This window comes from Vidua chalybeata, chromosome 4, assembly GCF_026979565.1.
Source record: "Vidua chalybeata isolate OUT-0048 chromosome 4, bVidCha1 merged haplotype, whole genome shotgun sequence".
Taxonomy (NCBI): Eukaryota; Metazoa; Chordata; class Aves; order Passeriformes; family Viduidae; genus Vidua; species Vidua chalybeata.
In genome coordinates this window covers 47,246,752-47,274,568 of record NC_071533.1, presented here as the reverse complement: position 1 = coordinate 47,274,568, position 27,817 = coordinate 47,246,752, and the positions used below count along the sequence as shown (strand labels likewise).

Here is a 27,817-nt window from a genome sequence, read left to right as displayed (position 1 = left end):
TGAATAATGATTCTGTTTTGGCATAAATGTTAATTGTTTACATATTTACTTATATACTGTACATAGTTACTATTATTTATATTTTCACTGATAAAAACTTAAAACTATTGTGGGGATACTTCCCACATTTACAATGGAACTTTGTTGAATTCTCAAGAATGTTCAGATTAGGAAATAGTACAGCTGATGGCAAACTTACTACAATTCTAAGTTCTCTCTTTGTTGTTATTCATAGCTGGTGGTGAAGATGTGTGATGTTGCCATTCCTCATAAAATGAGCAAGGTTCAGTAAACATATGGAAGACAGCAAAGATTTTTTTAAAAACTGAAATGTGTATGAAAGGCATTAATTTTAAGGATTAGACTATAGTTAGCAATATCTGATATTTCTCAGTGCCAGAACACGAACATCCATTCAGCCCACTTCCACAAGCAGTGGGAAATTGTTCTGGGGAAAGTACTCTTTAATGCAGAATTCATGCTCTAGGGGTTATTAGTTTTCTTTAAGTTGCTACGGCTTGCAAAAATTACTCATGGAAGTTTCCACAGTGCCATGCTGTTTTTCTGAACACACAGAGAGACTATTCTAACAGACTATCCAGATGTTCATTGCATTGAGCTAAGCACGCTGAACAGCAATGGCAAGCCTCTGGCTACACACTGCTGAGAACCACAACCCAGCAAGCAAGGAGTAACACAGTACCCTCTTCAGGTTCCTGCCTTGCTAGGAATTCAATGAGCAGATGTCTGCAGAAGAGCCATTAGCATAAGAAAGGCAAATTTGAAAACCATTAAAAAAAAAAAAAACCCCACAGAAAAACCTTAGTGGCCTACTTTCTGACAATAAAAAAAATTGGAAAAAAAACCAAAAACATTTTAAGGGATTGGAGGGATACTGTTAGAGGAAAACCCCCTCTTAAAAGAATCTTGGAAGCCTGGAAAACTAGAAAGGGCAAAAAGAAATCCTGCCTGTGCTGTGGCTCACATTCAGTGTATCAGTCACCCACTGCCTGATCCCATCAGAAGCCCCATCCCACACAAGGTAGTTTGAGCTCATAATTGGACATACCTTTTTTTCCTGTTAATGCCTCATCAGTAGATTTAACCCTCTGTGCAATGCCTACTGCTGATTATGCAATTGCTTAACCCATTTCAAATCAGAAGTTTCAATTACATTAACTGGATGGTAAACTAGAATGCAAGCTTAAAAAATTGCAGGAGTCTTTTAAAAAGCATTTGTCTCTTTATCTTTCATGCATTTTTATTAAATTTTCATTTAAAAATGCATAATTATTCTTCAGCTATGAACATCTGCCTAGAAGAAATGAAAATTTAGGTTTTGAATGTATAATGTTAACTTTACTGACTTTTTTTCTGAATTGTGATTTAAAAAGATACTAACCCTTGGACCAAAGATAAGGCCAACAGCAATATTAATCAAAGGAAAGTATGTGATTTAGTGTCAAAGCAAAGCCTCATTTATTCAGCATAGCTGGATTTTTATTTGACCTCCTCCCAAAGATGAAAATGGATTTACACAATGTCACAAAGGTTGATAACCTACTACCTAAAAAATTTAGAGGTGACTCATTCGTTTTTCAGTAGGATACCACTTTGTTCAGAAACATGTCATCTTTGAACATTTTGCTTCAGAAAAAGAAAATAAAGAAAGACAAGAATATTTTTTGAAACTACCAGGACATTGATACAGAAATAACTGGAGAGGTGACTAGAGATTAAAAACCTATTCAATGTTGCTGAACTTACCAAAAAAAAAAAAAAAAAAGAGCCAATACAGAAAACTCAAGATTAAGTGGGTTAACAAGGCACTTACACTCGTGAATGTATGTGACTATGACTTTGACATAATAATGAAGTTTTATGGATCACATAAAGATTTATGGGATAAAAACATCCATCTAAGTCACTGAAACAATAACAATCTGATTATTTCATCAAAAAGTAAAAATTCTATTGTATTTATGGCTAGGAATATTCAATTTGTCATCCCTGGAACAGATGCCAGATTTCCTTCCATTCACATTTTCTTTGGAAAACTCCAAGAGTCAGAGAAAAATCCTATCTATGATAAGGAAAAAGCAAATGGAAACCATCTGGATTCTCAAACCATCCAGACTACCATCAACACTATTCCATATCTCTCACTTTATAGGGAAAAGGATTTGTTAACAACTTTTAAACACATTCAATCATCATTTCAGACTTCCTTTCCAGGCTTGTCTACATGCACTCCAAATTATTTAAGCTAACACCCTTAAAATGGCTGAGCAGGGAAAAAATGAAGCTTAAGAAAAGCTTAAGAAAAGCCATTTACTACTTAATTCTTCTGTTGCTGCATATCAAAAGGCAATGTGAGAAAAACAAAAAGAGAAGAAGAAAGATAGTGACTTACTCTACAGTTCCTAATATTCTTTCAGATCTGTTATACATTTAGGCAAAATTTGCAGATGCACAGAACTAGCTTTTTCAAACAATGAAGTATCTCTCAGCAACATCTGTCGCTCAATACTGTGTCATGGCAAAAAAAGGAAAGGCTGTTAAGGCAAGGAGGGCTCAGCTGTCTGCTTCTTCCTGGAGACGTGAAAATGCATGAGGCTGGGAAAAGCCTGAGAAACGCAGCCTGTGCTGCTTCTATAATCTCTAGCTGCCACTGGTTTCAGGACAACACAGGCAAAATAATCCACCCAGCAAAAAAATTGACAGCAAAAGCAGCAGCAATAGAAGACATGTCCATGTTGCTCCATGGTCCCACAGAAGTCAGAAGAAAACATGATTGTGTATTACAGCTATCTGCTGTACTATTACATGAATGCAGAGCTGCAGGACTCAAGACATGTGGGATGGAAAACTCCTCAGTGCTACCTACCAGAGGTTTTATTTCCAACAGAAAGAGTTGTCTGCTTTCTCAAATCACTAGTGAGATGAAAAATGCAAGGAGCACATAAGCAATTTCTCACTGTTTCACTCAAAGGCAGAAAAGGAGGAAAATGAGAGTCTCTTTCCTTAGGAAATGCTTCCTGAATCTTTGATCTTATCAAGAAATTTTCAATAATATTAAAGTGACAGTATAGACTATTTTGAAACTAGGAGTTCTTTTGAGGTGATGAACAGCAGCAGGAATTGCTCTGGGCGGTTACTACTACTGCTAAATCACTGCCAAGTGAAATCTTTCTCTGGCATCAAACAAATAATTTCTGAAAGATTCTAGCACATTTGTTTTTAAAACACCGGTTTCTGTATATGGCAAAACTGAGTGTTACAGATTTTAGGAAGAGAAGAAGGGAAAAACAGACTTTGACAATTACCAACCAGTCCCAAAGCAAAAGCACCATACACTGAATATTGGAATCTGCCTGATCTACAACACATGAATTGGAGTAGAAGAAATCTGATGCAGTCCTAAAAAAAAAGAAACTCTACCTTCACTTCCTTTCCCTTAAAGGACTAGGTGAATATCAATTAAATGTTCAATATACAAAATACTTCTTTTGCAAGAAAAAGTTGGCCTTGGAATTCTGGAAGAGCAATAGCTTACAGGAACACCTGCAGTGATGCAACCTGACAGCCTTTTTTCCCCACAGACCTACAGGAGCTGTCCCCCAAGGGCAGCACTTGAACCATCACAGCACAAACTTCACCATTCAAAAGCAGCTCTGTCAGTATCTGATTTTCAGCCTCTATTCACTTGCTAGAGGTCAATGTGCTAAAAAGCTACCTTACGCTGGGAACAACTCAAAAAAAACAGAGAACTGTAAACTGTGTGGCACCCAAACAAGCAGATGATGCAAAGGTTCCACTCTAATGACAGAAATTATGAAAAGGAACAAAAGGATGGCTGGATTATTTCCATCCCTTCATGATTCGGGGATAGGGGAAGAGGGACAGGGAAGCAGACAACCACAGAGGCAACACTGCTACTCTGGTCAGTACCCTGGCCACCACTTCTGTCCCAATTACATGGACATCCATGTAGGTGGCAAGCTACTGGCAGTGAGGGGACTGCAAGTTTGGCCTCCTTGAAAGGAGAGCAGAAGCTGCTGTGTGCCAGATATGTCCAGTTCCACCTGGATCCACACCACAGGACACAGCTGAACCCATCAGCCAAGTTGGTGGTGCCTCCGTGAAGAAGTATTTAAGAAAGGGCACACACACCACACAGGCAGAGAAGCAGGAAAAGACTGAGAAACAGCAGTGCCAACGCCAAGGTCAGAGAAGTATGTGCTCCATGGTAGAGCAAATACTCCTAAAAGGACTGCAGCCTACAGAGGATCCACACCGGAGCAGAGGATGAGTAAGAATTAAGAAGTAGAAGAGAACCACAGTCCTTCCCTGCATTGTTCGTTGCCTCACTGAAGGGACTGAGTGCCACCTGTGGTGATAGCAAAGGGGAAGGAGAGGAGTCTGGAGTGAAGCTGAATCTGGGAAGTGAGAGGTATTTTCCTGAAGTGTTTCGTTTCATTTTTTGTTTTTGTTTCACAATATCTGAGTCAGTCAATATTTATTAATCACTAATAAACTAATTTACTCTACTCGAGTCTGTTTCATCCATGACGGTAATCACAAAGAGATCTCCCAGCCTTTATCCTGACCCATGAGCTTTCTCATTCTTTCTATTTTCTCCCCCATCCCACAGGATGGGGTAGGGGAGAAAGCAAGTGGCCATGTGGTGCTTGGCTGGGGGCTGAGGCCACACCACCACCGCTCCAGGAGTCGGCTGTGCCCCAGGCACTGAGGGCCAGCAACTGTGACACGGATGAACCAGCAGCATCAGACAGCATTCTCTGGTGTCTGTTGCTGGCTTTAACCTCCAGATATTCAAGTTTCACAGGTAAAACAACCAGAAATAATATATGCACAATTTAGTTACAAGCACTGCTTTAATTCATAATGGCTTGAAACCATAGCCAAGGAGCATCTATCCCTTCAGGGGAGCAGCTGTCTGCACAAGGTAGGCACAGGATGGAATCTAATTCAGACTTCAGAGGTAGCAACATTCTCACCTCTTTTTGAAATGAGAATCTCTTGCTTGAGACAGTCATCTCATTCTTATTTTTGCATTTAGGAAATTAACCATTTTTTGTATTTCTTTCCTCTTTGCTGGTTAGAAACGCAAGCTGAAATTAAAAACGCTACTCGGAACTATCTGTTCCACAGCAAAAATGAATTATTATTCCATCTGACAGTGAGAAGAGCATTCACCACTGGGGCATTAAAGTGTACACAGATTTAGGAGCAGGGGGGAGCTCTCAGTGCTGACGGGCGCGCCCAGGGGACAGCGGGAGCCGGGCCCGGTGCGGCACCGAGAGCCGCCGGGACCTGCCGGCGGGGCTCCCCGGCCACTCTATTTTTACTACGGTATGTTTTGCATTCAGACTTTCCACTGCAGGCGGCCCGGGTCAGGGGATCCGTTCTGCCGGGGGAATCTGACAGGTCAGCTCAGCCAGAGTTATTTATAGAGGGCGGGGGACTGAGGGAAAGGATGCGATCGGCATCGTGTTCTTCTGCCGCGGGGCTGAGGACTGGGAGAGGCACCCAGGAGCAGCCCCCTCCTCGCCCCTCAGCACAGCCGGGCAAGGCGGCCGCGGCCGGGAGAGGGAACAGCCCGCTGGACACGGGGACAGCCCGCTGGACACAGGGACAGCCCGCTGGACACGGGCTGCTGCCGCGAGAGCCAAAGGGACAAAGCCCAGGCGCTCTTCCTTCCCTCTCTGTCCCCACTTTAACTCATGCAGCCTCTCGGGGAGTGAGGGCCACGCCACTCCCCGCAGTCTCAGCAAGTGGAGGGGGGGCTCTCACGCCCCGGCACCCCGAGTGAGGCTCAGGACAGTTGTAGGTGAAACTTCACATGCTCGCAAGGCAACAACTGACTGCAGAGAGCCAAGATAATTAAAAATTCAGAGGCAATGAGAATAGTCAGGCTGGAGCTATCCGGATATTGTCTTCAGTCACTACTCTGAGTGTGAAGACTTTTGCAAGGAGGATTTAACCTTTCTTTCTCCTACTACGACAATCCATCGCTTCACAGCAGGTTATCTACTACCCTTCTCTCCTGGCACTGAGAACTGTATGTACCCAGCCTGCCATTTATGAGGTCCGTTTCTTTTCAGTAGGGAAAGAAACTGGGACAGATTACAAGCATCAGTATTTCAAACTGTAATCAGACTGCCCCCCTCAAGCCCTGCTGCTTACTTAGCTGCTTCATCCTGAAGGCATTTAAGTATCAGGAGGTGTCTGGCAGCCACATTTGAAAGGACCTAAGCTGCAAGTACAAGTCTAAAACTGCCCTGCTGCAAGTGGCCTGACATCCACCCCTGCCAAACCCTGGCGGGCATTCAGAAACAAGACATTCATCTGGCCTTGTAAGCACTTGCTAAGGATACCTGACACGCTGACAGGACTCTTCCCACACAATGCAGCTATAACCACCATCTTTTAAAACCTGACCACAGTAGGAGATAGTGCCATTGTATGTAACTGCCTTAACAGCGTGATCTGTTCAGCCTGACAGCAAATGACCTGGCAGCCAGGGCCTCCCAGTCCACTTGGGGTCAAAGCTATAATTCCCACATCTTAAGGAAGTGTCAGTAGTACTTATATTGTGTCTCCTGGATTGGGATGACCTGAATCTGCTGGGCCTCAGCATGGCAAAGATTCACAGAGCTCAAACATCCACTTAGCCACACTGAAGTGTTGTCTTCCTGCTTGTCAACAAAGGGTTTGTTTACAGTTCACCATTTGTTGGTTAAAGCAGTTGAGGAGGAGTTGCTGGATTTCTTTGCCAGATACAACCATCCCAAAATTCCCTTGCCTGTTTCACCTTCACGTGAGAGGACCATTCTCCTTCTGATAAATGAGATTTCTGTCTAGGTGCTTATCCACCTCTGCCTCTGCACACATTCTTTGTCTGGCTATGTGAGTAATGACAAGAAATTATGTGTCTGGCAATACATGGACTTAATACAATGCCAGGACAGTAATGTTCCTCAAGGGAGCTGAGTGCTAAGACCTAAACATGTATATCAGCTTAGCAGGAAAAGAAAAATTTAAAAAAGGGCAACTCCGACATTCAAGTAAAACCACATTTCACATTTTAAAATAATTACTGGCACTCTTAACAGTACTGGCTTTGACTCGTATCTGTAGACATCATCTAATACATAATTAACAGCCAAACAAGAACAGAGATATATAAAATTGCCCTGTGCACATTTTACAGAACACCTCCAGTCATGACACATTTATAACCATCTACATACAATACTTTGAATTCACTGGACACTCAAGTTATCTGGATACAGTCGAGTGCCAGCTAAGACTTGTGGAAAGGAAGTGAATGTTTTCTTCAGTATTTTATAGTTCCAGCTCCAAAAGACTCAGAAAAACAATGTTTTGTCCTGATGGCCGCATGACTCCTCTAACATAGGAACGTGTGCTGTACTGCCTGGCTCACCACCACGAGAGCCTTCCCAGGAAAATGAGTGCTGGTGGCTTCCTTAAAAAATGCATTCTGAGTGAGGATTATATCTGGGGTTGGAGGGCCAGGCTTCTCCACAGGCAGAAAGACCTGTCTGCCTGTTGGGGTACTTCATAAATGGCCTTTGGAAGAGGGGAAAAAAAGTCATGAGCATTTAATTGCTAAAAGAGGTTTAAACGCTGTTTAGGATTCTCTTGTTCAGCTGGAGGTCTCCATCTTTCTACAGAACCTGGATGTCCAAGGTCCTCTGGGGATGCCACCAGCTTTTATAGGACACAGGCAGAGCAGTTCTCTAATTTCTTATATTACAACTTTTTAGTTGTTTGGACTATCTCAGTGATACATTCATTCATCCATGTGCCACAGCACCCAAGAAGCTTATAATAGAGATCTCCAACTAGAACATCCATTACAAAAATGTACAAAAGAGTTTCGTCCTGCTGACTGATCCATCTTTTAGGAACACAGAAAGGGTGTGCATAGCCATATGGAAATATCCACTACCATTCTCTTACTGCTGAAAGCCAAAACTTCCCAAGAGATCCCGTGAATGCATTAAAAGCTCTAGATATTTGATTTCACTTCAGAGTTTCATAATCTCAACCAGACTGCTAGTAAATTAAGTTAATTAATTAATCGCCTGCCATGAAATGCATCCAAGGATTCTGCATTTTAAATCAAGCGGAGGGATGATACTACTGAAGTATACTGCCGTGTTTATAAACTTGTGAAACGCCCCGCTGTGCCATTTCGGTCGCGTACGATCGGTGTGACAGCGCGAGAAGCTCCGTCGCCTTCTCCACAAGTGCCACGCCTCAGGCTCAGCCCTCCGGCACGGCCCCCGCCGGTCCCCCCCGGCGGGAGCGAGAGCGAGAGCAGCCGCTCCCTGCCCGCGGACGCTCCCGCTCGCTCGCCGCGGGCTCCACACCGGCCCCGCTGCACAGCTGCGGCCCCCGCCGCGCCTGCCCCTCTGACAGCGCACCCGCGCCGGGGACACTGCGGAGACACCTGAGCCCGGCTAGCGGAGGGACGGGCAGGCTCAGGGGACCCACCCTGCAAGCTCGCACCAACGTAGCAGCCAGCTTCTGCAAGTTCCCTCTCGCCTCCTCTTAGGCAGCCTCTCCCGTAAGAGCGGCAGAGCCCCTCATCCCTCCCCACAGGTGTGTGCTGCGAGACTGCCCGCACCACACCTGCGCTATCCCCTCCGGACACTTGCAACCACACAGGCCGGCTCTCCCTGGAAGGATTAAGTGCCCCCCTCTGTGACCCTGTACAGGATAACCTCCTGGCGGCTAGCGGTACCATCCCGCCGGACAGCCGTGAGAGGAGGGTGGGGGTCCCTCCACCCGCCCCCAGGGTGCGCCGACGCAAGGAGAAAGCCAGCTCCCGCTGATGCCGGGGGGCAACTACCGCGCCTGGGTCACGGTGCATCGGCCCCCCGGGGGCCCAGCCGCCGATGGAGCTGCCATGACAGCCCTGACAGAGATTAAGCCCAAACTTTGCTCCTGCAAATCCTGTCGTCGGATTCGGCCAACTCCTTCCCTCTCCTTCCAGCGGCAGAGCATTTACCGGGCACAGAAGCCCCGCTGATCTTCCGCGCTTGGTGAGAAAAGGGGGGCGAGGGCGCCGCTCGGCTCTCCCTGAGACGCCGACAACGAGCGCTTGCTGGCTGCGGCTCACCTGCAGCCCGCGCCTCTGAACAGAGGAGCACAGAGGAGCGCTCCGGGACGGCCCCATCGCGGCAGGTCACTTGTCCCCGGCCGTCCTCCAGGCCGCGCCTCCGGGGAACACGGCCCCGTCCCTGCCTGCGAGCCACGGGTCCGCTCTCGTTACAACAGCTCGGCGGGCTCGGAGGGGGGGTTACCCCTTCTCCGCTTGCCCGAGCACCCTATACCGCTCAGCCCCGCGGCGGCAGCGCACGCCGTGCGCCGCGCACGGGAATTGCCCCAGGGCCGGCGGCGGCCGGGGGTGTCCCCTGAGCGCGCTGTCCCCGCCCGTAGCCGAGCGGCGGAGCCAGCCGCCCTCCCGGGCCCCCGGCCCACGGTCCCCCGCGAGGAGGGGAGCGCCCTGAGCTTCACCTTACCCGGCTGGCGGAGAGGACCTGCCGGTAGCGCTCCTCCTCCGCAGGCAGGGCAGGGAACTGTTGCGTGGAGAGCATGCTCTGGCTGCTGCTGACCCCTCTCCACTTTGGCCGCCCCCTCACCGTTCTCTACCTCAGTCTCTGACGAACCGCGTTCACCCTCCTCCAGCACAGACACACTTGCGGGGAGGGCTTCGCATTTTGTCTGCTCTGCAGACTCCCCCTCCCCGCTCCTCCACCCAATAATAATAAACCTCCGCGAGAAAGAGCCACATCCCCACCCCTTTCGCACACAAGGCTCTACCCCCTGGGGACAAGCTGAGAGACAGCCCACTTGGTAATTTCGCCCTAAAGCCGTCCCCCAGGGAGGGCGGATGGAGTGGGCACAGGCTTTGCGCCCTCCCCATCCCCCCATCCGGTTAAGGGACGCGTTGTCACGCTGCGAAGAGCTTCAGGTGGCAAGATAAGCCCGAGCCAGAGATGATGTAAGGGGCAAGAAGCCGCGGAGTTCGCCCTTCGCACCCCTTACCTTGGCTCGCCGGGGCTCCGCCGCGCCCTGGCCCCCGGGCCGCCTGGACGCGCACTTGGGGCTGAAGCGATCGGAAGCCAGCCCAGCGCACGGACCTGCAGGCGCTCTCGGCCCACCGGTTCGAGGCGCAGAATTCGGCAAGCGTGGGCCAGAGTTCCGTGTCCCTTCATTCATCCGCAGTTCCCGGGTGGACTTCCCTGCGCTTTATTTTACGTTACGGTCCGGCAAAGGCTCTCCTTTCAGCCCAGGGACGGAGAGTTTTCGCGCCTGCGGCGACTGCAGCGCTTCCCTCTAGCACAGCGGCTGGCCTGTCGCAGCCCAGGCTCTAAGGCTCCAAAGAGAGCTGAAAGAGGCGCTGGCACCGCAGAAGCGGAGGGGAAAGAGCTCCGGCAGGGGGAACCTCCTGGAGCCAACGACAGGTTTCTCCAGCTCCTTCCCCGCGGGAAGGCTCCGCTCCTAGTCCCCCGGCAACTAGGCTGCCGTGCCCCGTCCCTCCCCTGCGAGGAAGCGCTGCGCGGGAGAACAGCGGCGACCCGACGCCGTTACTCCTTGTCCCCGCGCCGGTTCTGGTCCTGACCGGCCCCAACGATCCGGAGCTGGAGGGATGTGCTGGTTGTTGCATATCTGTTGAAGCCAAATTTTCCGGCCAAGAAACAAGTGCCGCCTGAAGCTGCAAATGACAGTGCAAATGCCCTACCCCCATAAGATACCAGCTTTTAAGACCTGCATTTGATCTGTTTGTCCCCTTGCCCTGTATTTGCATTCAAAGATGTCAAGTCTGACTGAAGTCCTGGTCTGTGCACACAACGGAGCTCACTAATACTATCCAAGAATGATAAAGTCAACAGGACAAAAGGCAAAACAATGAGTACAAAATGGGCAGAAGTATGTGCTACCAGAACAGAAACAGTTCAGGACCCTTCCAGGAGTCCCAAAAAGATGTCACTGGGGCTGCGGCAGAGTTCTGAGATGACATCTGTAAACTAGAAAGGCTTCCAGTTTTTACTGTGCATGATTTAGTGCTTCTGAAATGCTATCATTCAAAATGTGAATCAGAAAACATGCAAGAAAATGTGAACCACCACCTCTCTATGAATATAGCTCCCAGTCCTGTCACCACTCTTGACAATCAGTGAGGGTGATAGCCCTGATAACAGTGTTTATATTTGTAAATATAAACACATTGTGTTATATATGTTTATATATAAATAATAAATAAGATGAACACTTCTTAGCTTTTTTTTCCATACCTGTATTTCCATACCTTCAGATTTAGGCCCTATTACTTTGTGTGCAAACATTATGGTGCAGTGTTCTCTATGCTTCTGGAGTGCCAATGTACTTAGAGGCTTCTGCTCATGGCAATTCAGTGCTGCACTTTTTACCCAACCAACCAAAAATCTCTCCAAACCAAACTCCATCATCTGGAGGAAAACAGTGGTGGTTTTAAAACAATTGCACCAAAAATAGGAAAAGCGGAAAGAGAGAGAAGCAAGACGATTTATGCAAAATCATCATATTGCTTAATGTAAAACAACAAATATTTTGTGCTGTAATGCAGGAATCAAACCATACTTTGTGATTCATTACAGAGATTAGGTAGCCCTGTCAAAAATTCTAATAACAGTAAATGAAAACTTGTATCTAAGAGGTGCAGTACATGATTCAGACTGCACAGCCAGCTTGGCCTTGGCTGAGGATGACTCCAGCTGGAGAACTGTGAATTCCAAACCCCAAGCCAGTCTTAATTCCTAATCTCAAAATAATTTCCTCCATTAGGAGAGCCACTGAAACTAGAGTTTCACAACAAGATTCAGCAGCACACAAAGAAAGCCTGAGTTCTGGTTTTGTTGGTGATTTTATGGAAATCACTGCATGATCAACAATTACTTAGAGTAAATAATACTTGGTTGAATCAAGCCACAGTTCCCTCAGAGTATGACTTATTTCTACACAGTTGCTGTTTAGCCTACCTTACAGCTGAGTTTGATGTATCACAGTTCATACTCATACACTATCCATACCACAGAACTGTTTTCTGGCACCATGGCATATAGACATCTTAATGTAGTATTCAAATAATTCATTAACATCTAACCATCTTTCCATCTTTCTGGAAAGAAGCATATCTCATTATCTTATAATTAATTTGACTTCATTTGGTTTTTTTCCTTAATTTTTACCTTGCATTTCTTTTCCTAGGAAATACAAAACACTACAGGTTCTTAATTTTCTAATTCTCTAGAGCAAATGACTGATGTACTTGAATAAGAGCAGACAGGAATACAAATATATTCATGAAGCAAGGAAAGGGAGCAATTGAAATGCTCCTAGATAACACCTGCTAACAGGATGCACCCCAAGCAGAAGAGGGATATCCAAACTAAATGAAAATGAGAACAAGGTCACACATTAACTGTCCAAACAAGAATGCTCCAACCTAAAGCACACATATCAAGCTTCCACTGCCTGGCACTGGAACACACTTCAGATCAAGCATCTCTGTGCTCCAACCTCACAACACACAAGCTCATCACTCAGAGAAGGCTGGCACAGAGCAGATATGTTTTGGAGCCTGATCTACTGCTGAGATGACAAACTCAGAGTTCACTGCTTTAAAGCCACAATCAAACATAGATACTTCAATGAACAAATTTTGGTGCTATCTGCTTAGTAACATTTCCTTCTCTAGTAGTTAAGGTCAGCACAAATGTCTAATAAATCAGCTATATTTCTCCCTGTAAGGCCAAAAAAAAAAAAATCTAAGTCCAGTCCCATTTGTTTCACCTTAATCGACTTCCCCAACCCATTCTGACAATTCTGTCAGAGCAGTAACATGAAGGAACACAATTACATAATTCCAGAATTCATCTGAGAAGTAAGAACTATCACTGCTAGAAAAGGAGGCAAAAAGCATACCTAAAACTTGGGCTACAGTGTGTCAGTCATTATTATCTGGGAAGTAGCTGCTTCACTACACCAGTCCTTGAGAACAAACATTTTTTCAAGTTGTTTTTGATACATTTATTGTCTGACTTGGTTTTTACATTAAATTAACACACACAATGGATTTGATATTGTTACAGGGAAATAACTTGCCCTAGGAGTTTCCAATCCCAAACATACTGACCAGTTGTAAGAACCTTGGCTCAGTGGAAGGATAAATTTTTACCACAATGCATCCAGAATCAGGAAAAGCCCCAAGTTTTTTTCATTTTACACGTAGCTAAATATTATTTATGTTAAGTCATCATCAAGCTTCTATCGCTGTAATTTCCCTTCAACAGCAGGTCAGATTATATAATTTGTTTTAATGGATACTGATCAATATGCATTTTTTTATAAGATGTTAACATTCAAAATATTTGCTCATTACATTATGTAACAGCACATTACATATAAATTGCTCCCAAACCCTACCTTCAGTTCAAAATTTCTTTTCTAAAATTACCATCTTTCATTAATATTGAATAAAAGGTGATTTTATCTGTACCTTTTATTTCAAAGGATGTTGACAACACGCAGCTCCAACCAAAGAAAAGCAAAATATTAACCGTAAAAATATTTTAAAGAAACAAAGAAAAACCTAGTGATTTATTAAACTGCAGATTGCTTGAACCCCCACACTTTTTTTTATGCCAAGAAATAAATATCTGGTTCAGCAGGCAGACCAACAGAGTGCAAATGACTCAGATGGTTGGATAAGATATACAGAACTATTTTGAATAAAATTTCAAAAACAGGTATGCCTTGCATATGCAAGGTTCAGAAGAGATACAAATCCTTTAAGAAAGGGAATGTGCCCACTCACACACATCTTTGTATGAATAGAATGAATCTGTATAGTAAGAAAGCATGGCAATCTTTAATGAAGGTGGTCGGTGAGAAACCTTTTTCTCTCTAGTATTTCCCACAAATATGCAGAAAAGAATACTAAGAACTTCTTCAAACATATAACAAGTGCAGTTAATTAGTATAACCCGCTAGATAGAGGTTTATTCTCTTTGCTGTAGAAGCAAGGATAAACTTTCCATTGTACTTATTTTAAAACTAGCAGTAAATAGCAAAATTAGTGATAGTCATGCAAGATAAAAGCTGCTTCCACAATGCTCTCATTCATGTTGATTTCCATATTTCAGGCAGAAAGGTATCTTTTTGTACTTTTGGATAACCCATCACATTTTATTTCATCTGAACAAAAATATCTCTCCTTTTTCCTCAGTGACAGAAGAGTTACTGACATATGCAGTCACACAATAGCATCACCTCACTCTTGTTAAAGAAAACATACTTGTATCTGAAATTATATTCCAGGCATTAATATGACAGAAATAAAGTTAAAGCAACAATATGAAAGAATGTTTACCTTTTATACTATAAAATAAGAAATTCAATGGAGATGCAAATTTGCACAGTGTAATTTCAATTAATTCTACAACTTTAAATACTAATAGTCTGACACACAGGCATCTCTAAAATTTCATTTAAAAACAGAGTACTATGGAATAGCATCAATCCATGCTAAATATTGCCAAGTTTTCCCCACCCTTCTCCTCATTCAACTTCTGTGAAAAATTGAAAAGAAACTAATTTTATTCCTGTTTTCTTAATCTATGTAATCAAAAGCTTCTGCTTTTTTGCAGCTTTTCTATTTTATTTTCTTGCTGCTGAATCAGAATTACAATTGGATAATTACAATTGTTCAAATTAATACTGGGTCCCTTCACAGGTAAGTCAAAATCAACCAGAAGAGCTTTCAAGCAAACTGCAATGCTTTCTGCTAACTCATACAAATGGTCCCACTGCTTTTGCAGGATTTGTGATGAAATTATATGCCTGACTTAAAAGGGCATTATACTAATACCTGTTGGCCATGCACCCCATTTTTTTGCAGGAGCTTGTAATCACTTTGCAGTAACCTGCAATGCTCAAGTATCAGCAAAAAGTTTCTAGCAGAGGTTTAAAAATTCAGTTTTCTGATTTACCCATTCCTGAATTTAACTTGCAGTCTCTTAGCTGAGACTACATAGCTTCTCTGATAACCCTGAAGACAGACAAAAACCTTCCAGTTCTACCAACCAATACTGATAACCTAAAAAAAGGCATTCAAAACTGTCAGTAAGAAAATACTTAAACATTTGGAAGTTTAGCTAAATGTGACTACCAAGCACCATCCAGATGGCTTCAGAACATCATATAACTGTATTGTTACACTGTCCCAATTATATTTTTGCACACTTGTGCAAATATCCAACTCTGACCTTTATCCATACAAATAGTCAATTGATACTCTTAAGTTTAATTTCAAATTGTTTTTCTGCTGCTGGCAGCTGGGGCAACAGTGAGAATGCAGCCCTGTACCCTGAAACTTCTTCACATCTGTGTTCAGCATATGTATCTGTACACTAAAAGAACTTTTCAGTTAGTTCAATTTTGAGGAAACAAGAGTGGGAAGGGGCAGGGTGAAACAACAAAAAAGCAGGGTAAAACAACAAAAAAGCAAACCCCACAGTTTGTAAGGGGGGGCCACTGTTTTGTTTGTGATACAGCTGAATTGGAAAGATAGTTCACATTTCCTTTATCTGAACAAAGCTCTGAACAAGGCCCCAGAACATTCAAGCCTAAGTGACCCAAGGTTCCCTGTTAGTTGTCAAAATTGGCGTGAAGCATAGAAATTATTGTGTGATACAACAAAGATTAGCGTAAGAACACTAACCCTCAATAAACTAAGCTGATTTTACAGGAAACATATTCAATAAAGCATTTTATACTAAGCTATTCTTAATATTATGAAATGGAGACAACGAAAAAGAATAATAGAAGAGTTGTTAACAAATCTCAGTCAAACTATCAGCACTTCAGTGTAGACTAGAATCTACTATTACTTTCAGTGTCTGACTTCAGTTTTGTGCTGTGAATGTAATAACACAAAAGGTGACATTTCTTCCCTCCTCTGCATTTTTCTTAGCAAATAGTATACATACATAATCTATGCTTATTAAATTGTTACACACAGACTAACATTCTAGGAATAACAGCTACTTAAAGTCCAACTGAGGTATATTAAATATTGAGTAGTTTTCAGTCATTGTAGACCATGAGCCATGCAACCATCACAACAGCAACTCCGAACACTGGCAGCATAATGAGGTTCTTGTACTTTTGCCATGATGATTGTTCAACTTCTACCTCATCCTTTCTTCTCTTATTCTTTCTTCGCCCTTTTAATCTGTTTTCAAAAGCTTCCAGTTCAGCCTAAATAAAGAGAAACACAAGTAGTTGACATTTGTATCATAATTAAAAAAAAAAAAAAAAAAAACAAGGAAATGTGAGGGTTTTAAGTAACATTACCAAATAACATTTAATAGAAGTAACTGTCAGCCAATGGAAGTTACACATCTCAGAGATGATATGCTAGGACCACATCCCACAGATACAAAGCACATTGCTTTCAAGTATTAAACCACTGTTTAGTTTCCTTTAAAAACATTGCCAAAAATGCAGCCAACTGAAGTTTTGCATGCTTAGTTTTTTAACTCAGGCTGAAAATATTACACTAAAAATAAGAGTGTTATTTCCATGAGATATGTTAAAAATACATTTTTTTCTATTAAAAAACACACTTGCATTTAAGCTATTCTACCAACTTCTATAAGGGCTGAAATCTTCAAAGACATTCCGTTGTAATAAAGATGCACTCTACCAAAATAAATTAATAAAAACATAAGTAACTAAAACTCTATGCTATTTCCCTCAATTCTTTGTATTTGCATGGTCACTAAATTTTAGATTAATTGCTATAATTTTAAGATACACTTAACAAATGGAATATTTTTGTGTGTTATAATTTGAACATTTAATCACTCATATGACTGTAAGAGGTATATAATATCCTCCAGTAGGAAGCACATGCCTATAGGCCCAAAAATGGAGCAAAACAATTGCAAAAGTAAGAATGCCAGGCTTCCAACAAAGAATGCTAGTTTCAGGGTCCTGTCTGGAATAAACAATAGGATCTCTGATCCCTGTTCCTCATCCTCCTCCACATTTTTTTAAAAGAGCATCCTGAGAATACAGAAAAAACTCATTTGAGTGTACAAAGCTGAAATAAAACTGAACTAGGCAGCCTAGAATAAAGAGTGAAGACTAGGGTGAGGCCCCAATGAGAAGGTATCTAATTGCTAGGAAGACCTGAGACAAACTAAAATCAGAAAAAGTCTGATGATTACCTGGATTTTTGGTCAAGTTCTTAGCTACGAGAGAAAACATGGGGCAAGGCACCAGGGAGCAGAGAAACCAGATGGAGTGAAAGGGAAAAGAGAGGGGAGTAGCAGAGCGCAGCAAGGCAGGACTGGCTGGGCAAAAGGCACAAGACTGAGCTGAAGCAGAGGAATCATGGACAGTGAACAGGGACAAAGCCCAGCCATGAGAGGAAATAAATCTATGTGACTACGACTGCAGTGCTGCAGGAAGAGGGACTAAGACAATACAGTAGGTGCATTATAAAAACAAGAAAAAGAATGTTTTGGGAAATGGACAGAGTAGTAGTTCAGTAAATAAAGTCTTCATTCAGAACTCAAGGTTGCCTGATGTCTGGTCTTCCTCCACTGACAGCAAATATTTGTCAGTTTCACAAAGCAGCTCTTCCCTTCCTGAGCCAGATACCACTGTTAGCAGGAGAAAGGGACCTATTTTGATGTCAATTCCTTTGTACCTAATAAAGGCAGAAATTGTTGGCATTTCTCTGATGATATGGGAGAAGGGTTCAGACAAAGTCACAGTCTATTTGAAACAAGATTACTCTCAACTAGCTAATCCTCCCTTAGAAAAGCAAAGTATTTTAATGAAACAGTTTTCCAAAATCCAAAATCTGGAGGAAAGGGCAGAGTTTTTGTGGTTTTATAGACAACATGGCAGTATTTCATTTTAGACAGACACTCGAGTAAAATGTGGGGCTTCTATAGTTACTATACACTTGTGATCAGTACATTTTAAAAGCAGAAAGCTCTATGAATTACAATAGTTAAATTAAAATACAGCGCTCAAACAAAATAATGTAATAGCTATTGAATTGCTTTCCTAATGAACTCTATGAAAACCTGTCTAAAAATAAATACATAATAAAAAAAACCCAAAAAAACACAGAATGAAAAAAGATTTGTAGGCACAGAATATGAGAAGCCATCACTACCCTTGAAAAGCTACCTACAAATTTTGTGTAACTGTCACATTCCTTAAGTGTCACCTTAATGACTTCTGAAGTAATAGTTGTGCCCAGTCTTCAAACAAGTTTAACTTTTCAAGTGAAACAAGCCTAGGGTTTTTATTTAGATAAGAACCTAACTTCTTTGTATATTAACATAATAAAAGTAAAATGACATGTATTTATTTGAACTGTATGCTCAAAACATCTCGTTTAGTGTTGCTCAGGCACTGGATTTTGTTCTTTCATGCGTTGTTTGCTGTATTCTTTCTGCACTGAAAGAAGTGGCATTCTCATGGGAAAATGTAGCTAAATTAATGCAAGTAACAGTGACAAAGTATTTGCTGAAAGTGAGGATATATTTTTATTAATAGGGATGGACTTTTTAACTTCTAAGGATCTGTTAAAATTTATCTTTATACATAAAAAAAGGGAAAATAAATCTTTCCTACAACTCAGTAAATTATATTTTAGGTTCAAGACCCTAACTTCCAGTATTGGAACTCTAAACAGTCAGCTTGAAAATTTAACCAAATCTTTTTACAATGGAGAGGGACAGAAAGAGCTTGGTCTGAATTGTTAAATAATCAAAGCGCTGATCTTTTTTCCACCTCTAGCAATTGTGAAAACCCTGGCCTCACAGGGTGCCTCTGAATTAGAAGCAGAGGGAAAGTTTGGCTGCTAGGGCCATGACAAGAAGCCTGGCCAAGCCACCTCTTCCACTAAGAAACAAGTGATTCCATCTGTAAATGGTATTAGCAAAAGTTACTACCAAATATAGCAAATAGCAAAATATAAATGCACAGACTTACCAGAGCACTAATTTGTATATAAAACATTTAATGAAGTATTAATCAAAATAGGTTTAATAAACTCTGACTAATAAATAAACAGCCTCTACAAAAATGTGCTAATGACATTGAGGAAGGTGGTACAAGAGGCAAACTTTTGTCAGAAGGGAGTACACTCAAAAATATACTCTTAATGTGACCCAACACCCTACGATAGTGATGTCCTCCAATTTCCATCAACAGATGGCAGATTATGAGTTCTAACTGGATGGGAACCAGTATTACATAAAAAGGCTGCAGTAGTTGAGGTTAATACTTGTATGCAGTTCTAGAGCCTATTTATTAGTTACAGGTGTCTCTTTTTTTTACAATTTGTTTTGTCCTTTTTTTTTTTACAGTTTTTGTCCAACTACTTCCTAATGCACTAAATAACTAACAACTCTTAATTAACCTTTTAATAGGGTTCATTATGTATAAGTGAAATTTCCTATCCCTGAAGTTGCATCCATCACAAAACACATATGCAGGAGCAGTTGCCATATATTGCATAAAGTTACTACTGTTGGGCTGGAACTGTGAGACTTCAGAGAATGTACACGTAGCAAGCAATGGCAGTGTGACTGCAGAGAGAAGCAATCACTGCTGAAGAACCCAGCCAAAATCTAGCACAGTATGTTGGTAGAGTGCATCTGCTACTGTTTCACAGGAGCCTCCTTACTGAGACTTTACTAGAGGGACAATAAGTAAAGTGATTGTGAGCAGAAACCATTAGTATTTGGGTGGGATGCCTTCCGGAATGCATGTAAACACTGAGTGCAAGACAAACATCAGCAAATTTGGCTCTCTAGCTCTAGGACTGTAAACATGTTCTTTACATGTTTAAATGCCCATTAGCACACTTCAGTATTTAGCTTGCAGAACCAACACCTACAGATTTCCTCTGCCCAATCTGTTTCAGGCATCTGTATGCAAGTTACACTTCCTGACCTATATGCCAGAAGTAACATTTCCAGGATCAGCTTAGAGAACAAGAAGAATTAGAAGAACTGTCAAGGAGTTATATGAGGGAATATGTGCTCAATATTGTAGACAGCTGAGATATGAATGTTGCAATAAACATTGCAGAATGATCACAAAACATTTGTGCCTGGTGCTCTGGACAATAAATGCATAACCATGCTTTTCTTGCAGGATGAGCAGACAAGGTTCCCCTCTGACAAACAAAAAGATGCCTTGCCAGAGCATTTTAGATGTAACATTTTCATTAATTCCTTAGAGAACTTAAAAAGTGTGTATAACAGAAGTTGCAACCCACAGAGAAACTGTCTATCCTAATGAGACTGAGGGGATGGCATAAGTGGATCAGCTCTGTAAGCCTCCCTTGCCAAGGAGCAAGCCACTGATCCCTGATAAAAACAGACTGTGACATGCAAGTAAAAACACAGGTGTAAACTAAGTATACAGATGTTGTGACAATTGAGTAAAAGGAGTCAGAAAGCACATACCAGACATGGAATATTATTTGGTGTCAAATGCTCACTCAGGCACAGGCACACATGCATGAACTGGCTGGAAGGCATGCAGACTCCAGATGACAAACCTGTCCTAGCCATCACCAACTGAGTTTAGAGTGTTTGCCTGAATATGATTAGTATCAGCACCTCCAGGCAGCTGGCACAGCAGCTTTGTGGATTACAATGCCAACCACATATCCTCACCACCAACAGCAATTACAGTAAATATTTCTCCCCCATCCCAGACACCTTGAAGGGACAAAGATTCACCTTGTTCTTTCATGATAGGAGGGAGAAGGGGAACTTCACCCAATATTTAAATCTTGCTGAAGCTATTCAGTATTCTGTAGTGTTTATGCTGTATAAAGTGTTTGACTAAAATAAAGCATACCTACTAGTTTAAAAATAAATTACATTATACAAAGCTATAGTAATACAAAGTTATCATTTTGCACAAAATTATGGAAGTTGTTTGCGAAAATGTGGCCTCAACCATGGTAAATAATTTACAGCACACAGAGTATGGTAACAGCTGACAGACTGAATAGCATTAAAAACTATAAATCTTTAATAGCATGTAAATTACATTATTTACTAACAAGAACAAGGTGAGGATGATGTGGATGAGGAAACAGAAAGGCTAATACCTGTTGTCTTCGCTTCTCCTCTTCAAGAGCAGCTTTGGCTTCTGCTTCTTTAATCTGTCCAGACACACAAATTATAATAAACTGTTGTAAACAGCAGCTAAACCTATTTTCTTAAGGAGTCATAATCACTCCTATAGCATGGTTCTCAGCAAAGTCTGCAAACTTTCCATCATGTGAGTTCTACTATCCCAAAGTCATATGAAAAGTAGTCATGCAAGTTACAATTGATAACTCTATAGAAATATTTTGCAGTGTTCAAGAAAGCAAATTAAATGCTAGACAGTATTAAGAAAAAAAATGGTGCAGAAAAAATTGTCAATATGTAAAGATGCCGCATACTTGAATCTTAGCACCTGCATTCCATTTTGGTCCTACATTAATAAATAAATGTGAAACCTGAACATATACAAAAGGCAACAGGATGGAGTGGCTCCCATCTGAAGAGATGCATAACTAGGATTCATCAGGTAATAGGGCACCAAATCCTGGAGAGTATGCAGATGCCAAACAGAGATAAAAAAATCAGTAATTATTTTTCATAATGCAAAGGCATAAAATGAATTTACCAGGAGGTTGGCTCACAATAGAGGAAAGTATTCTACTCCCACAGAGTATTTGGCTAAATCTAGAATTTCAATGCTACAGGGCATTTGTAGATGCCAAAAGTTTATGTCAACTGAAAAAGAACTGGGCATGCTAATAGGAGATAAATCCAACAAAGGCCATTAGAAAGATAACATCTCGTCCTCTTAAGTTCCCACAGGAAGAATATATGGGATAAGTTTATGTATCTCCCTTTTTTTGTACCTTTTTTAGGCTTTTAGCATTGCAGTTACCAAATCACTCCCTTAGAAAAGTTAGATGTAAAAATCTATTAATATCTTGAAATGAAAACAACCTTGATCCTAGTAGCTGGTTGATTTGCATATTACCAATGAAAATAGTTTACTGAATACTGTTTGCACAGGTAGAATTGATTACAGATAATTTCTAATTCAAGAGCTTTTGATGATTAAGGAGAAAGCACACTAACTCACGCTTTAGCACACTGTAGCTCAAACAGCAGACACTGGGGGCAGGGCCAAAACCACAGTCCTATTTGCAAGTTTTCAGACTAATTTTTAAATTACTAAACCTTGTATCAATTAAAAGCACTATTGAGAATTTCATTAATCTAGATACAATGGCAGAGTTTCTTTAGAAATGCGTGTAAAGGACCCTTTCAGTCATGCACATCTGAAATCTGAAAATCTGGTGTGCAAAAAACTACACAGTGAGCCCCCTCATTTTTCACTGCCATCGAATGGCAATGTAATCAGCTACAAAAGAAACAGTTACCTTCAAATGTGGAAAAGAGCAATAGAAAAGCTTCTTTTTACACTGGTATGGTCATATTTGTACAATGTATAAGGTATAATGTGCACAGATAAAGGGAACCTTTACTATTATAATCATACCATGGAAAAACATTTCTAGGACTATTTCTTTAATAAAATGTACAGTAAAAGACACATTCAATTCCTAGGCATCTAGTGAGTAAGAAATGCTTACTCAATAGGTACCAGACATGAAAAGTTTCATTAAGAATTAATGCACTTTGGTTTTAGAAATTAATGGGTGTTTTGCAAATGTGCAAACTAATTTATCTTTGTGAATGTCTGCAGTTTTCAACAAGTTTTTTTCCAGTCTGGACACATTAAACAGTAATAGACATAAATAAACCACTTTCATCAAATGCCTATATTAGTAGACTATTCTAGTATGTCATTTGCATAGTAAGTCAACACAGGCTACAAAAAGGTGCCTAGAAAGAACTTAAATAAAACTTTATCACTTTATATAAAAACCTCAAAACAAATAAATACCCATTCTTCTGAGAAGAAGGTACACATAGCTAGGTCGTGCCATCCAGTATGTCTGTGGCATTGCTTACAGCAGAAACTTGTAGCCATTTGCTCACTGCATTAGACCATTTCTCCCTGTGGATTACAACACTGGGGCAAGAAACTGGTAGTAGTATCTGCTCCAGTCAAACAGCACTGACACTGCACTGCACTGAGACATGCTGCTGGGTCTCAGCTCATGCAGTCTTACTGTGAGTTCACCTTGCTTTAGGGAGGGACTCCATATACTATGAACTTATCTTCACATTCTTACTGGAACTGTTTGTTATGGCTGGGATTCCCTAAAGGTATATCCAAAGAATTTTAGCATTCAACCTGCTTGCAATGTTGCAGGATTTGGTCAGTGTGGTACTTGTTAGAACTTGTCAACCAGTCCTGAAAATCTGAACAGAAGCTGACTTGTCAGCTTTACCCACTGAGTTCTTGGGTTGTACATTTATCACATCTAATACTTACCTGATAAAACCCAAGCAATTTATGCATCAATTATTTTTGTGTATGTTTTTATTAAAGGTTTGTAACAGCAAGGATCATATCCTGTCTCTCTGTGCGACAGCACACAGCAAACTCCTTACTTCATAAAACAGCTGAGCTAGGGAGAAGTCACATTACCAGCAGTCTAAGTAGTATTCTGCAGTTACTGGAAAGTCTCAATTCTTCCAGTGTAGGATAACTAATACCATGTAGCAGATTATACTCCACACTGGACAAGCTGAGCAACAGATAGCTGCAAAACCTTCTTTGGAAAGACAAATCTTACAATGCCCTGTGAAGCAGTCTGACTCTAGTCTTACAGCACTAATGACTTTTATCATCACTGATCATCACTTGTTCTCGGTGAAAGAGGAAATAATCAGTTCCAATCAATTCAAAGAAAAAAAAAAAAGGAAAATAACGTAATACTATTTAAAAATAGTATTTGAGTCAATTAATGCCATTCATAAATTCAAGACTGAAAAAATAGCTACTATTCAACAGCACATCCACTTACGTTGCATTTCTGTAGGTACTGTCTTGAAAAATAATGTGTTCTTTTTTCTACTTTTCCTGAAGCTCTGAGAAGAAATTATAGCTCCAATGGATACATTACCTCATATGCTTTCCGCTTCATTTCCTTGCATAATGCGTCACATTCCAGTGAAGCTTGGCCTTCTTGTATCTTGCTGCACTGTACTTCCTGTTAAGTATAATTTGTCTTTTATAATCATTTCCCTATATAAGATTTTAGTTGTCAGCTTCTCTATGAAAATAATAAAACTTTCTTATTTAGTAAAACATTGGTTTTACATATAAAGCTAAGAACTGAATGTTATTTCAACCTGTAATTATGTATTAAATTGTCTTTTTTTTCTTCTTTCTAATAAGCTAAGCTGAAAGGAAGAATAAATCTATAGTCCAGTTTAATTTTTCTCCCCTTTACTCATTTATTTGCCTTAGACAAGTAAGATAACCTTCTGAACCTTTGCATTTAGAGTCTTAGTAATTTCATATATATTATCTTAACTGGCTTAGATTACAGGACATAGTCTGGTCATGGGAGGGGAAATGAAGTAATTCTCAATCATACTTTCTCCCCTTTTTCTAGTATTGAAGAATTTTTTTTTTTTAAAAACCAACAAAGTGGTTATCTGTAAGCAGAGGCAGATCAGTTTTAAGCACTTATTCTATATATGTCATCTTTTCTCTTGCTGAGCATCCCACCTGCAAGACCTCTTGGATGCACAAAACATATTTTGGATTAGCTGAGGACTCTGGGGAACTGCTGGAAGGTTCAGAAGTTAACTTGGTCCAGAAAGGTAATTTAAGCATTTTTTAATTAAGACAGATCTTTTTTTTTTTCATTAAGACATTATCATTTGTCAAAACTTCATATAAATTTCTGGTTTTCCCCTCATAATAGTGTATAGCTATAGTAAACTTGTTATATTACCTTGTCCTTATCTGTTCTTATCTTCTGTTAGAAGCTAAGGATGCTGATGCCTATACTTGCTTTTAAGTTTGCAAGGAACCTTAATTAATTACATTAGTTCAGGTTTCACAACATCTATGCTAATTCCAGCTTCTGTATATTTTCCCAATATCATCAAAAAATATAATTTTTATTCTCAAATCACTCCAGGTCATCTGAGTATTTTTCTCATAAAACTACAAAAATTTAAGTGTGAATGAAGATAAAGCTATCCTAAGTCAGGCAACTAACATATTTTAGAATGAACAAGATTTGATATTCTCCAGTGAATCTATAGTAGCCCAGATCTTCAGTTGATGTGAATTGTTACAGCTCTACTATAGTAACAGGCCCTATTCCAATCTGCAGCATCCACATAATCCATCCATACAAGCTCAGGAACATGTAAATAATATACATCCTTCCAAAATTACAACTTGTAAATTTACCTTTTTCAGTCTCTTACAGAGACATCGGAGTTTAACCTTCTGGCTGCAGTTAAGAGGACAGCTACCTGAATGGCAAATCTCCTTACACCGGTGACCACAGGGCAACTGTAAGGAACAAAACACAAATTAAACTCCCACATCAATAAAGCACTGTAAAATTACCAAGAACCTATGGAATTGGTTTTATTTCACACACAGAATTTTAAGAGAAATTCATTCAGGTAATCAGTCTTTTAATTTGTGAAATAATTGAATTTTTTTTTCTTTTGTGGAGGGAAATGTTTGCTTCTTATTTACTGGTTTTCAGTTCCTGTAGGATGACTTCTCTTTTATTGGCACAGCTCGATTAGAAGAGAATTTCTCCTTTCATCTATTTCAAGAACAGTCACTTCTACAGTAACGTATACAACAATCACCCTAGCTATCTCTATGCTGGGGGAATACAAATGGATAAGGTAAAAAAAACCTGAAAACTGAAATTATGTGTATTGTAGCTATTTGTAGATCAGACAGAGTAATAAAGGAAGAGGAAAGAATCAGAATCAAAAATACTGCAGAAGAAATCTTGTATTCAAGCATTATCTGAACTATGCAGAAGTCAAATAAAGGTCACCAAAATTCTTATAATGTTAAAAATAATTTCACAAAATCCTCAATTTCTGCATTTGGCAGATTATCCTATTTCTGCCATCTGAAAGAGAAAGACTTTTTTTGCTGCTGGTGCAATTTTTAACATACAAAGAAAATATTATCGTTCATTTACCATGTAAGAATTCAGTTACTAGTTTAAGTATGCTGATTGATAAGAATGTAGCAGTGCTCCCAGAATTGCATTAGATAAAATATGTCAGAAAAGTACACAGATTTTTTTCATTGTTAAGAACTCAACTAAAAATATCCCTCGCTCATAAGAAGTCTTCACAGTAACAATTTTTCATTTTCAGTTACATAACCCAATACTGTTAATAGCCAAAGATAGATTCTCACAGAAGACATCTAAGCAATTTACTTATAGAGAGCTTTAAAGCCCTCAGCTACTTAAAATAGCATTAGACAGTGTTCTTTATCAAAAGTGAAATTTCACCTCTGCACTGTCATCAAGGAATTAACACAAATTTGAAAATGCTCTAAGACATACAATTTTAAGACACCTTTATTAAAAATTCAAAATGTATACATACTACCTCACTTCACCCACCATGAGCTAGTATCATGAAACACATACCTGAAGAGAACATGAATCTTTCAGACTAAAATTATGGAACACACATACATGTCTTTATGTCCATGACAGTCACAACCTGTTAGAGATACTTCATGCTTTCAGCTCAGTTTCTTAGTTACTGTTTCAGCACATTTCATACAAGACTAGAAAGAACCTTTAAGTCACCATGTTCTGTCCTGAAATCCAGTCCTCCTACAGGCAAGTACCTCATATATCCTTCCAGGACTGGATGAAAGCTTACCGTGGAAACAGTCCCCTATTCTGAGCCTATTCTGCTGTTTCACCTCCATGAGGTCACTACAAGATGCAAGAGCTTTTTTCTGAGTTCCCTAGGTTTGTTCTAGCTAGTCTAAGCTGCAGTTCTTATCCTCATATTGAAGTATTTGTCTTTTCTTAAAAGGCTCTTTATTATCATAGTATTCCCTTAATTGAATTTCAACTATGTTCAATCAATGTTTCTTGAATACACAGCCAGAACTGCATGTAATATTTCAAGTGACATCTCAGCAAGAAGGACTTTGTACAATGCCTTAATTGCACCCCATTCTTAGTAGAGTACGTTCCCCAAAACATCTTCAGCTGTCATTGCATTTCTCTCCAGCTAATTATGCTGTGAAAATAAAAATATCTGCTGTTTCCTGGGAGCTTATTATAAGCTTCACACGTAGGGTCTTATTGTTTTGGGGTTTTTTTTCTGTTTTTATTCTGTATCACAATACATGTATTCTACATATGCACTTCCTCAATTCTCATACACTGTCAACACCCCACAACTTTTCATCAGAAAATTACAATTTTTTACTGCTGAGGTCATTACTGAAAACAATGCAAAGTTAAGTGTCAGTTCAGTCCTTGGGAAATCTTCCTTACTGTTAATATCTCTTGCTCCATCTTTTTCTTTAGTTTTGATGTTGCTTTGGGGGAGGAAGTTGGGTGTTTTTTTCAAAAGAGAATCAAATACAGCTGTTTCCTTTAGCCACCTTCATGCTGGTATTAATGCTCTCCTGCATCTGAACTACACATTCACTAAGT

The 27,817-nt window shown here is 40.6% G+C and overlaps 2 protein-coding genes across 5 annotated transcripts in view; both read right to left on the bottom strand.

Annotated features, from left to right (window-relative positions):
* The window catches only part of CORIN (corin, serine peptidase), a 128,160-nt gene extending 116,855 nt beyond the window's left edge, over positions 1 to 11,305 (bottom strand). Inside the window, exon 1 of one of the 4 annotated variants that reach the window (XM_053941949.1) lies at positions 10,105 to 11,305. In XM_053941949.1, the coding sequence (XP_053797924.1) occupies positions 10,105 to 10,278 (174 nt within the window). In that variant the 5' untranslated portion in view covers positions 10,279 to 11,305. The other 3 variants (XM_053941948.1, XM_053941950.1, XM_053941951.1) reach the window with 3 other exon arrangements.
* Positions 11,306 to 13,113: 1,808 nt separating this feature from the next.
* Positions 13,114 to 27,817, bottom strand: part of NFXL1 (nuclear transcription factor, X-box binding like 1) — a 44,525-nt gene continuing 29,821 nt past the window's right edge. The window contains exons 19-22 of the mRNA XM_053941639.1: positions 25,561 to 25,665; positions 24,254 to 24,340; positions 21,260 to 21,313; positions 13,114 to 16,359 (exon numbers count right to left, since the gene is read on the bottom strand). Of these exons, the coding sequence (XP_053797614.1) occupies positions 16,186 to 16,359; positions 21,260 to 21,313; positions 24,254 to 24,340; positions 25,561 to 25,665 (420 nt within the window). The 3' untranslated portion in view covers positions 13,114 to 16,185. The remainder of the gene's footprint in view (positions 16,360 to 21,259; positions 21,314 to 24,253; positions 24,341 to 25,560; positions 25,666 to 27,817) is intronic.